General features: G+C 43.4%; 1 protein-coding gene across 1 annotated transcript; it reads left to right on the plus strand.

The window, feature by feature from the left end:
- The first annotated feature begins 7358 nt into the window (after positions 1-7358).
- LOC120692557 lies at positions 7359-10889 on the plus strand. The gene is made up of 4 exons (XM_039975882.1): positions 7359-8720; positions 9239-9385; positions 9495-10405; positions 10489-10889. The coding sequence occupies exons 1-3, from the start codon at positions 7534-7536 to the stop codon at positions 10345-10347; spliced, it is 2187 nt and encodes a 728-aa protein (XP_039831816.1). The 5' UTR covers positions 7359-7533; the 3' UTR covers positions 10348-10405; positions 10489-10889.
- The last annotated feature ends 1885 nt before the right edge of the window (positions 10890-12774 follow it).

A 12774-nucleotide genomic window follows, 5' to 3' on the forward strand; every position in this document is an offset into this window, starting at 1 on the left:
GGAAATTGATACTCTGGAATACTCCCGGGTGAAGTGCTACAACGGTATTCCGTGCGCTTACGGATTTTTTTTGTGCGTTAGCAAATACCAACAGCTTCATGGAGAGTTCATCATATTTTTTGTTAATACCTCACGTATAATAGATGTAATTATACTATGCGGCTGCGACTCTAATTATCAGCTAACTATGTTACGTTAGACAAGTTATGTATCATAAGATTGTGTATTATGAAGACTTCCGCTGAACTTTAATGTAATCTGAATACTTTCGTTGTGGTTGTTGTCTATGGACATGTTGTAATATTCTCTACTGTGTGTTACAGTCTTGGTGTTGTTTGGAATTAAAATGATCATGTTAGGGTGAAATCAGGTGTCTTCGGGCATCCGATGGACTACTGGACTTGATTCGGTTTAATCATGCATCATATCGAGTTGTCATTATCAGTTGGCGTTGTTGAGCCGAATTTAGTTCGGCGGTTCCGCCACAGCCATCATGCTCCTTGATCCGCCGCGTCTCGTCGTCTAGCCGCCTAGAAGCTCCGCACCATCCTTCGCGCTTCTCCGCCGCACCGGTGCCCCGCTTTCCGCAGCTTTGGAGTCGCCATCGCAAGCTCCTACTGGCGCCGTTTGTAGCATCCAAGGCTCGCCGTCGATCACCGTCTCCGCCGATCCCTGCGCAAAGTCGCCCCGCCAAGTCCCCCACGTTGCAGTCCGCCGCAGGGAGGCCGTCTCCAGTTACATTTCGGCCATGCGCCGCCGCACCCATGCCCTGTAGAACGCCGCCGGCGGCGGGGTTTGTCCCCAAAGGCCGCCGGTCGTTGGATCTGAAACCAACAGTCCAGATGAAATACAGTTTTAGGGTTTTTTTCTTTTAATATATTTTTTGTTTTCCAAAATCAATTTTGTTTATGATGTCACCCCTGTGCAATAATTATTATTCTATAGAAAAACTAGTGGATAATGCTATTTTGCAGATTGATCCCTAATCTTTTGGAAAATCAACCCGCAGTCCTACCCTATAGGAAATCTTTTACCAATAGGTCCTGTTTTTAGCAGTTTAGACCCTGGTTCTTTCTAAAATAGAACCCACCATCCTTGACCATCCTTGTTACAACTTAGACCTTCTGTTTTTATATAAAGTTATGTTTTAGCCCTTAGATTTAGCAGTTGAGACCCTGTAACTTTGAAATCTTTGGTAGCAAGCCCCTAGAAACTTGTTTTATCCATATCTTCGCCGTTTCAAATCCGATTTTGACAAACTTTATATCCGCATGTTTGTCTTGACGAGCACCGAAGCTCTATGCTATTTCTTTCATCTATTTTTATTTTTTGGTGTATTTTTTCTTATTTTGTTATATTGTTTTCTTGTATGTATTTGTGTGACGCGTTTAGAAGGTGCGATGTTCGATGAATTCGAAGATCGAGCTTGTGGAGTGATTGATCAACAATCTTTGGAGGAAGGCAAGTGTATTCTTGATCATCCTATGTCTTAATAACCATGTGTGTGCAAAGTTTATCATCGTAGATTGCTACGCTTGCATGCTTAATTAAATTGATGGGTCCTATGGTAGGAAATCCCTAGATTGTTACCTTTTCTTTGATAAGCTCGGAAGTTTATCTTTGGGATGGATAGATCATGCTTAGTTGCTTTAACTTGGGTTTGGATCACTTAATTGTCGAGATAATAACTTTGAGTTATCTTTATGTTCCTTTATGCACGTTGTTAAACAAGAACACCTTTGATATGTTAATCGAAACATGGAGTGACCACCCAGGACAACAGTGCAACCACAAGAGTAAGAAGTGGGTAGCTTTGATTAAGTACCTAGGGACTCTAGAGTTTTGTAGCTTTACCGAAAGGGCAAGAGGGGCTTGGAGTTCAGGGTATAGCTCGGCCCTCCTAATCATATGTCTTAGCTAAGAGTATGGAGGGAGGGAGGGTTTATGCTCTGCACTAGTTAGGAAACCTTAGCGAGCTACATTATTCTAGAGAATCTAGTGAAAGGACTCGTAGCGAAATCGTGCTGCACACTTCGGAAGTATGAAGTGGTTGGTCGCCACGGGCATAAACGGGGAATGCAACTTGTGGGTAAAGATATGCCACCTCTGTAGAGTGTAAAACTGAAATATCAGCCGTACTCACAATTACGAGCGGCATGGACCCTCGCATGATAATTGAACTTGAAGATGAATTAATTTGATATGCGCTTATGTTTATGTTGTTTATGTTACTCATGTTCATGAGTTATGCTTAATTGGGTTGGTATAAACTTATACTTTGTAGTATTAGTGCTCCTAATAAAATTTGATCAACTAAAGTGTGTAAAAGCTAAGTAGATGCCAGCTCCACATAAAGCCTTGCATGTTATCTGCTTTGCTCTACACTTTGCTGAGTACCAACCATAAGTGTACTTACCCCTTGCGGGATTTATTGTTTAGTCAAAGAGGAATGTGAAGTTTACCCGGAAGGCTTTGGAGATTTCTAGGCGGGTGTTCCACCAGTCGACTGCTTGTGGAGGCCTTTGAAGATTTTCCGTTGCATAGATATCGTTATTCCACTTCGCTAAAGACACAATGTCTACTAGTGAGTATTATAAAGTACTTATTTCTCTTTGAGTTTGCGCACTATCTTTTGTTATCACTGATGAAGTCAGCTCACATGTGTGTAAACTTGATTCTGACACACATATGATGGTCATCTGGTTTTGCCTTTAAAACCGGGTGTGACATTGGTGATAAGATATGCCAACACTGGTGAGGTCGTGTCTGGGTGAGGTAGGTGGTGTGGGACCAAGGCGCGTGTGGAGAAGTAGGGGGCTCCTACTTCCTTCCCAGGAGTAGAAAGTAGAAACCTTAGTTAAAGATAATCCTTCGAGTATGATCGTGTTTAGGATACTGTTGGAGTAAATTTTTTATGAAAAATCTATTTTTCATATAAGAGAGATGTATACAGAAGCTCTAAGTGCATCTTCAAAAGATTAGCTAAAAATCCTAGCTAAATGACTATGTAAAAGATTAGGTAAAAAAATAAATAGCTAGCCAGAAGGCGGGAGATCCAACAGTCCCTCCAATTATCCCCCTCCTCTACTCCAAAAAACTGCTCTGCTAGGTGGACCCTACACGTTAGCCAGATAAAGGCTGAGATAGCTAGTGCAGACGACTAGTTAAATAATAAATATAGCTAGCGGTGTCACCCATATGGCTAGCAGAAGGAGATAGCTAGTCTGTTGGAACGCGATTTTGTGGTGTTTTCGAAAAATATACCTATCCAGCCTCATTTAACTAGCTTCTTAGAGATGCTCTAAGGTCTGGTACAGTGCTTTGAGTCACTGGTGCCAACGGGAAGGAACATACCTAAGACTCCTTGTTTACTGTGTGATCTGAACTCTATTATTAGTCTATTAGAGCATCTCCAACTCTACTTAGTAGTTTATTTTATTAGACTTCTTGGAAAAAAATTACCTTTTTTATCTCAAAAGTAGGATTTTTATCAAACAAACACATTCCAAGAGATATCTTAAACACTATTCTATTTATAGGACTATTCTAAAAACAGCTTCATATCTCCAACTCCTGGGGAGGAAGGAGGGATCCCTACTCCCACAGCAGGTTTAAATAGTAGGATAGAGGAATTGCTGTGGGACACAAGCAAATAGAAACCAATTTTTTTAGAATACCTCCCTACATTATCAAATATGATATTTAGTATAAGAGAACTCTTGGAGATCTCTAAGAGTAGCCTAAACACATTCCCAAAAGTTTGATTATAGGCATGAAGTCAAAAACCACCCCTCCAATAGATCCCAAAAGGTATTCCCAATCCTTTCACAATCCAAAAAAAAGGCCCAAACTGAACCAGATTTGGGGCAGTCGGCTGCGCCCCAATCCTTCTTTTTGTTGTGGTACTGTTCACGTGGCACTATTCATTTTAATTTAGACCCACAAATTGATGACATAGCAATACTTAAATAGTTTTGGAAACTAATTTTTGGGGATATGTTGGATGAGACCTTAGTTTTCACTAGAAAAAATACCCGTGCGTTGCCGCGGGACATTTTGATCTATCAATTACATAGCACCTACATTCTTCTATGTTTATTTACTGCATTATTAGTTAGCATGAAATTCTCATCTTTCTACTGACTCAGAAACCCACAACATAGAGCAGCCACTGAGCAAGATCCAGCTGAGCACTGCGTTGCAGACTTGCAGCCGATGTGTCCCAATAGCGATGAGGCGGTCGATGAGCTGCCGGAGGGAGGCAAGTGCCTTTCCCACTTCGCATCCATGCCATTGCTTTTCTTGTCTTTCTTTTTCTTTTCCCTTTTTCCAGCTTCCTTATCCTGAAGATCAGAACCATGGCCTCACGCGGGTCGTTGCCGCTCTCGCCTTCGGTCCTTCCGCGCCGCTCTTCCCCCTTCACCCATCGCGCTGTCGCTCCTTCCAGTGCCACGCTGCTGATACACGGCCCACCGGTCAAAAGAGGTGGCGCAACATCGTGACAGATTCTGAACGCCCAATTATTTCATCAATTCCCGTCGACTCTGAACTGATATAGACCTGAGACCGGTGGCATTGGAAGCTCTATGAAATTATCTTTCCAACCATATAAAGAACGTCCCAAACAGACTCCGTATGTTGCCGGGGCGTCAGTTTTAGTGCAGACTGTTTCTGGACTCCGAAACGAAAACGAAATCCATATTGTTTCGTCAATTCCCATCGACTCTGAACTGATATGGACCTGAAACCAGCGGCGTTGGAAGCTCTATGTAATTTTCTTTCCAACCATACAAAGAACGTCCCAAACAGACTCCATATGTGGCCGGGGTGTCAGTTTTTGTGCAGAATGTTTATGGACTCCGAAACGGAAACGAAATCCATCTTAACGACGATTCCGACTTCAAAATGACATGTGGGACCCGTGTGTTAGGACGGACGAAAGCAGAAATTCTCTCTCTTTAGAGATGTGAGATGTAGCGACTCGATATAATTTTTTTTTCAAAGTCCCGGAACTAGTTGTTTTTTTGCTATATTTTATAGACACTCTTAGAAATGCCCTTAGTTTTTTTTATTATTAATCTCGTCTACTAGTCCCTTGTTGACACCTCTAACCCCTCTCACGGTTCTCTCGGCGGGGTCTATTTGTCGCGCGCGGCTGCGCGTTGCGCCGTCGCAGAAGCGGCTACGCGTTACGCATTTTGTTTTTGTCTTCTTGGTTTCAGTTTCGGAGGCCGGAAAGATGGCCCCCGTTAGCGCTGTTCCTCTTTTTCGTTCATCACTGGTTCGCTTCTCCACACCAACGACAGCAACAAGGTGATAGCTTCTTTGACGATGAGATTATTAGACGATTAAGAGCAGTCCCAATGCAGATTCCACTCATAGAGTCTAAGTCTCAAAGACTCCATCACAAAAAAAACTATACTTCCCAATGCAAGTTGTATTACTTTAGTTTATATGGCACACTTGTCTCTCTCACATTCATTCTTGATTTGCATGAAGACTTGGAGTCTAAATAAAACTTGGAGTCTTGATTTCTCTCCCTCTCTCCTCCATAAATATACTACCACATCACAAACACAATAAATAGAAAGTTTAGACTCCATGGTAGAGTCTGGGTTGGGACTACCCTAATGAATGGATATAGTTTCTCATCACACTCTCATTCTGATGATGATCCTGCTCAGATCGGTAGGTAATTATTCATTGATTCTTCCTCATTCCTCCTCTTAGTTCTATTGGTTCCTTTTCCCCAATCCTTAGCGTGGAGACATATAAACTACATATCGAACTAGGTTATACATATTTCGTAGGTGATTTCTTTGGATTTCATTTTTTTCATTGTCTTTCTCGTAGCAATATCTTTAGAAACAACATGAAATGTTCTTAGACAAATTTGGAATTTGTTCTGCAAACAATTTGGATTTTTTTTTCCAACAACATTTTTTGAGAACTTTTTGGATAAGCATTATATATGCAACATTTTGAAATGTTGCCAAACAGTTTTTAATGTTCAGAAACATTTTAAAAAGTGCAAAAGAAAATTCAAACATTTTTGGCATTTTTTATTCGAAACACTGTGAATTGTTCTCAAACAAATTTAGAATTTTATTTTTAGAAAACTTTTTGATTAAACATCTTCTGCAGAACTCTTTGCAATGTTTCGGAACATTTTCGATTATTTGGAACATTTTGGGTAAACATTGTTTCCACGGAACACTCTGAAATGTTTCCAAACAAATTTTGAATGTTCAGGAGCATTTTAAATATGCAAAACTTGTTTTCAATTTCCATACATTTCCAGCAATTATCTAGAACATTGTCAATTGTTCTCGAACAAATTTGGAATTTGTTTTAGAAACAATTTTAAGAATGTTTGATGAGCATTTTTTTGGGAACTTTTTGGGTAAACATTTCCACATAACACTGTGAAATATTTCCAAACAAATTTTGAATGTTCAAGAACATTAAAAGTGCATGACTTGATTTCAGAACATTGTCGGCATTTTGTTTTAGAACTCTGTTAATTGTTCTCAAACAAAATTACAATTTTTTCATAGAAACACGAAGAAGTAGGAGTGAACTTGTAGATCACGATTTCGCTTTTTTGCTTCTACCGCTGCAAATGAGAGGCTTTCGATTAACATTTCAGCCCATTAAGCTTAATGGGCCACCTTCCCCATTCGTTTCAATGATTCTGAGCACTCTAAAATGTCTTCAAACAAATCTATTCTGATGATTCCGAACACTTTGAATTGTTTCCAAACAAATCTGAAATATTTTCAGTAATTTGGAACATTCCGAAATGTTTAACAACATTTATTTGGAACCTTTTTGTGTAAAACATTTCGAAGTGTTTAACAATTATTTGGAACTTTTTTAAACAATTTTTAGTACACTTTAAAATGTTCTCAAACAAATTTGAAATGTTTCCGAACAAATCTAAAATGTTTTGGCAAATTCGAAACATTTCGAAAAGTTCTTTTTCATTACACTCTAAAATATTTTCAAACAAATCTAAAATGTTTCAATGATTCCAAACATTTTGAAGTGAACATAAATCTAAAATATTTTTTGGAAACTTTTTAGTTATCAATTTCTTCAGATCAATTTGAAATTTTGAAGTGAATATAAACTGAAACCAATGGCAGGCCTAACATTGTACGTCCAATTAGCTTGATGGGCTGGGGCCCAACCTTCTGCGTCTGCTTCTGCACGCGCGCAGCGTGCCGTCCGCGCGGCGCCCGCCTTCCCGCGAACGCTTCTGCGACCCGATCGCGTGAAGTCGCATAGAGCGACAAATAGACTCCCCCGTTCTCTCACCCCGCACCCCTTCCCTCCGCGACGGATCGATCCCGCCTCAGCACCGCCGTCGCCTCCCTGTCTCACCCGTTCTGGCGCCGCCGTCCGCTCCCCGCCGCCGCTGCCGCCTTCAGGAGCCCCCCGCCGCACGCTCGTCGTACTGATAAAGTGGGGAAAATAGTGCGGGGGTGGGGAGAGAGAGCCAAACCCTAGCGTGCCGAATCCAATCCACCAATGTCGCCGCCGGCGGGCGATTGTCCCTTGAGCCATTGTTGCCGCTGGAGGGAGCTGTGTTCACCGCAAATACCTCGGGTCTTCCCCGGCCGGGAGTACGTCTCCGTGCCGGCCGACGCGGACAACAGCCCGGCGTGGTCGGTTCTGGTTGGCATCATGGCAACGTCCGGGGGCAGCCGGTCGCTACGCCTGCACCGGTTCCGCGTCGCGCGCTCCGGCCGCGTCCTCTGCGGCGGTTCCCTGGAGATGTTGGGCGATGACTACTGCAAAGCCGAGATCCCAAAGTCACACGTCCGCGCTGCCACCGCCACGCGGAGCCCAGGCGGCCGCTCCCTCTCGCTCTGTTTCTTCTCTCGGGAAATCGACTTCTCCGATCCCGTCAGCAAAATCGCCCCTCCCATCCCCCTGCAAATGCTTGTGGACGTCGGCGGCGACAACGGCAGGGGTATTACTGTGTCGCGCCTGCCTGGCCTTCCGCCAGAAGTAGGGCCCCTCATGCCGATCTGCCCCATCTCAGCGGCCGGCGATATCTGGGCACCGTACCTGACGGAAGTTTATGGCCAATCCAGCCTCGTGATGCTATGCATGGACAAGGCTGCCGGCAAGTGGGTGAAGGTCGGCACCCTCGAGTTGAAACGCCCCCCACTGAGCGGTGACATGCTCGACGATTTCATCCCTGCCTTCCAAGGGCATGTGGTGGTTGGGGAGACCATCTTGTTGTCACTCTGGCCATTTCACCACTTCTACACCTTCAATTGCAACACCCGAGCTTGGGCTAAAGTTGTCACCACCAGGGAAGAATGTATGTATGTTCCAATCCGCGAACATGGTGTGTACGTGGAGGAAGATGACGCCATCTACTTCCTCAGTGGCGCTGTTGTTTATTTCTACAAGCTGTTCAAGGATACCCAGAATAGGTGTCGGATGGCGCCGCCTACCGAAGTTTCTCTTCTTTGTCCTTTCAGCTCTGAAGGATATGGGTTCCTCTCATATCTTGGTGGTCGGGTCATGTGCTCTGTCTGGATCGGCGTGAGGCTCCCTTGCCATTGCGGCACTAAGCATGTGCTTATAACCACATTTCGAGTCAAGGGTGACAAGGGTGTTGAAGTCTTGCATTCCACCTGCCGCCAGTTGGACATGGTGCCAAGCAAGCCTGTTGAATCCTATCTCGAGTTCAGCTTTCTACAGTAAGTAGTTAATCGTTTTTCTTTGACATGTGTATTACTCTGTTTGGACTGCTAGTTGCCTTTCTTGCTCATTCAAGTGCCACGCCTCTTGTTTTCATATTAGCATCACAATCTTAAACCGAACTAAAATAATTCGTGCTTCCTCCGATTCTAAATATAACTTGTTCAAGGATTCTTAGTGTCAAACAGTTTTAACTTTGTCCACTAGTATGTAAAAGAATTAGATAGTTCAATTGGGTAAACTTGATGTCAACAGAAAGTAGATCCCATTAAATATCCTTTCGTAACATATAGTTATCTCTATTTCCTATATCATATTCCAGTGGGAATTGTGAGTCAAAAGTTCCACTATAGATTGTGTTCATATCCTAAACAAACTTAGTTATATCTGCGATCAGTAGAGTATTGGAAAATTCTTTAGCCGCAATATTTTTAATTTGGTATGGAGTCATTTTTTTTTCATCGTTAGTCACAAACTCTTATACAAAAAGAAATGTTTCTTTTTGCATTTCAACTAGGGAGTACGAGGAGTTCGATCATGAGAGAGTAACACCCACTGCAAAATTGAGAGAGAATGCTATGGTATCCTCAACGCCGCCGGATGACATGGAAATTCCGGCCAGCTCCAACGTGGGCAAGTCCTCCAGTATGCTTGCTTGTTGCAGGTTTGCAACCTTACTGTATAAAAAAGAACTTCATTTAGGAATACATGTTTCAGTTCTTCATTCTAAGGAATCTTGCGATTTTGATGCTTAAATGCCACTTCTCGTGCAGGGAGTTCTTGAATGGAACACCATTGTCAGGTACTGTTATGCTTCAGATATCTGCTATCCGATCCAACAGAACATTATATATTATTTGCCAAGCTGCTTCTCGTTCAACTGTGTATGAGATCAATATCTTGGATGGAAGATTGGCGTGCCATGACAAGACTCTCACACCACATTGCATTCTGGAGACACCTATGCCCCATTTCGAGGATGCTATCGAGGGTGATATACTGTATCTGCTTGACAGACCATGGCATTTTCTTTGTGACAGTAGATCAATATATGCTGTCCCATCTGTAGAGGATAAAATTTATTCTTGTCGCTTCAATCAGGGCATTTCTTCTCGCTTCAATCTGGGCATCATCAATCACATTGATTCAACATGGCCTATTGGTGTTGCATTCCGCCTTGTAGTTCGACTTGGTATCAAGCTTGTTGCTATAAGTGATACTCTCCGTGACGTCTATCATTTCTTCGAAGGCATATGGATGCATCATGAGACATTTGGGCCTCCTGTTCTAGATACGGAGGTTAGCCTGTCTGGATATGTGGTCTTGAGTCCCACCACCTTTATGGTTTCTGATGCCAAGACAAATCGCTGCTTTCTGTATGACTTATTTTTTGACAGTTGGAGCCTTGTCATGCCATTTGTTGAGTCAGAACTTCTACCAAGTGATTGGCCTAGAATGGCTTTTCTGAGTGACAGATGTGTATTTGCTAAGGGTTTTATTTACACTTGCTCACATGGGGGACTTGCTGCATATGAGTTAGTTCAACAGGCTGATTCTTATTACCTGGGCGAGCGGGTTGATTTGAAGTTATCGTGGTGTAAGTATTGGGAGCGCTACCAAATGTGATTGGAGTATATTGGTGAAGACACAAACTCTGGTGCCATTATGTTTTGTGTGATGAAAGGTGATTATTTCTTGCCCCTTTGTACCTAGATGTGAATTCCTGAAAACACATCTCTAATGTTATTGTCTTTCGACTCTTTCTAGGTGATTATATATCTCAGCCTGGTTATCCATACAATGAAGGGCCTATACGTATCACTACTGTCCAAGTGAAGACTGAGGAAATGCCCAATGGTAAACTCAAACCAAAAACAATTGGCCACGTGGATATTGGCACGGCCTTTGTGGAGTCGAGTGGAGGGTCAACTTGGACCCGAGATTGCTTTGCAGCTGCTTGTTATTGAGCCTGATGCTCGCTATAACTTATGCACTGAAATTGCGTTGTATGTAGTATTAATTTATAACTTGCCATTGCATCATGAAACTCGACTAAGATGCAGTGAGGATGTTTTGAAACATGCGACCTCCGGGCATATGGTTGTTAAATGTGGATCTTTGACTTGACTCTGAGGAGAAAACTTCTGAAAATATTCTGTCTTTGTTCACGTGTAGCTGTAAAACGCTTGTCTACTGACTACTGTCATCATTCTCTTTCCAAAAATCTACTGACTACTGTCATCATTCTCTTTCCAAAAGATATTAAACTGGCTTTGTACTGGGAATGCAAGGGGCTCTGATCCACTCGGCCCCTCAACCATGTCGTCTGTAGAGTATAAATTTAGGGTGTTCGCATACATCTAGCTAATTTGTAGTTTAACTAGTCCCAGCTATTTTCTGATCTCAGATTCAATACAATCAAGGGTTTTGTCAGACTGTCTCATTGAATAGGTGCCTGACCACCTAATAGGGCTGCAAGACTTCCATGTTACAAGCTGGTTCTGGCTGTATTCTTTCAAAATTGATTGAATTGGCTGTGAGATATTATTTTCCATTCAAGCCATTGTTGTAGGAGAACCTGCCTTTGTGGAGGACGCTTGGGTACCAAAGAGAGAGAGTAAATTTCACTGGCGGTCCCCAAACTTGTCCCGAGATTTCAAGTAGGTCCCGGTACTTTGAAAATGCATAAGCGCAGCACTAATTTTGGTTCGATGTGTTAATCCGGTCCCAATTAGCTTAGGAAGCGCCAGGAGGCCGATGTGGCATATCTACGTGGACTCGGATGTGGCAGTGTCCATCCCAGCTCAGTTGCAAATATGCGGAAAAAAAAAACCCAAGGAAGCTGACCCGCCTGATATCCCCCTTCCGTGCCCCTTCGTACAGACTCCTGTCGTGAACTCGCGTTCGTGAGTCCGCGCACGCCTCCTTCCCGTCCGCGAGGCCGCGAGGCGACGGCAGCGGATCAACGAGGCGACGGCGGTGAGGTGGACCGGTGAGGCGACAACGACGAAGCGGACCAGGGTACTCCCGTCGCGACTCCCGTCCGCGAGTCCACCGCGGCGGCGAGAGACCAGGGAGGCGACGGCGGCGAGGCAGACCAGCGAGGCGACGGTGGAGAAGAGGACCAGGGTGGCGATTCATCCCGTCCTACTCCCTAATGGCTCCACGGCGTCGACAGGAAGGGGATCCCCTGCCCGATTACGGTGAGTTCCTCCCCTCTACATACTGTTAGGGTTAGGGATCCCAACTATTTTGCAAGATATTGATATAGGTGATTTGGTATTTAGGGTTAGTTCCAAGATTGAATTAGTAGTGTTGCTCTGCTGTTTTACCTGCAATTTATGTGTTGGTAGGGTTTGATGTTGGTGATTTGGCATTCTGTGGGTTCTGACAGTGGTCACATTTCAGTAGAGATTCATCATAGTGGTTTTTTGTGTGGAATTGGAGTCAACCATACATATGTCAAAGAGAAAGTGGATTGGTTTGACCATATGGATGTCGATTTATGGTGTTACTTTTGGGTTGTGGACTTTGTTTCTAAACTTGGCTATGAGGTGTCTTCTCCCAACATGAGAGTGCACTGGCTGTTGCCTGGCAAGAATATTTGGGATGGTCTAAGGATTATATCCAATGATGGGGACACAGAAGTAATGAGGCAATTTGCTGGCAAGATGAAAAACTTCGTTTTGTATATTGATCATCACTATCAAGGTCTGCTACCTGAAGACATAGTTATGAACCCAGTGTCTGATTTGCCGAAGGTCTTAAGCCCAATGAAAGTGCAGCATGTGGACAAGATTCCTGGTGAGAGGCTCCCAGATATTTACAACGACCTTCCAAAGGCAGATGAAATATGTGAAGTGGATTTGGATGATGGTGGCTCCGAAGCAGAATTTTACTGGGGCAGTGGATCTGATGACAGTGAAGAAGATCCAGACTTTGTGGACAGTGGTAATGAGGTAGAAGATGGTGATGATGATCTGTTCATGGACAATGTGGTTAAGCCAGCTATTAGGACAGTGAAGAAGAGCAAGAAGGCAGCAGGAAGTAGGT

Source organism: Panicum virgatum, chromosome 9N (genome assembly GCF_016808335.1).
Source record: "Panicum virgatum strain AP13 chromosome 9N, P.virgatum_v5, whole genome shotgun sequence".
Classification (NCBI taxonomy): domain Eukaryota; kingdom Viridiplantae; phylum Streptophyta; class Magnoliopsida; order Poales; family Poaceae; genus Panicum; species Panicum virgatum.

Coding starts and splice junctions, on each gene's coding strand:
- LOC120692557 (XM_039975882.1), top strand. CDS start 7,534: ATGTCGCCGCCGGCGGGCGATTGTCCCTTGAGCCATTGTTGCCGCTGG. Junction 8,721..9,238: donor CTCGAGTTCAGCTTTCTACA/GTAAGTAGTTAA, acceptor CATTTCAACTAG/GGAGTACGAGGAGTTCGATC. Junction 9,386..9,494: donor AGTATGCTTGCTTGTTGCAG/GTTTGCAACCTT, acceptor CTTCTCGTGCAG/GGAGTTCTTGAATGGAACAC.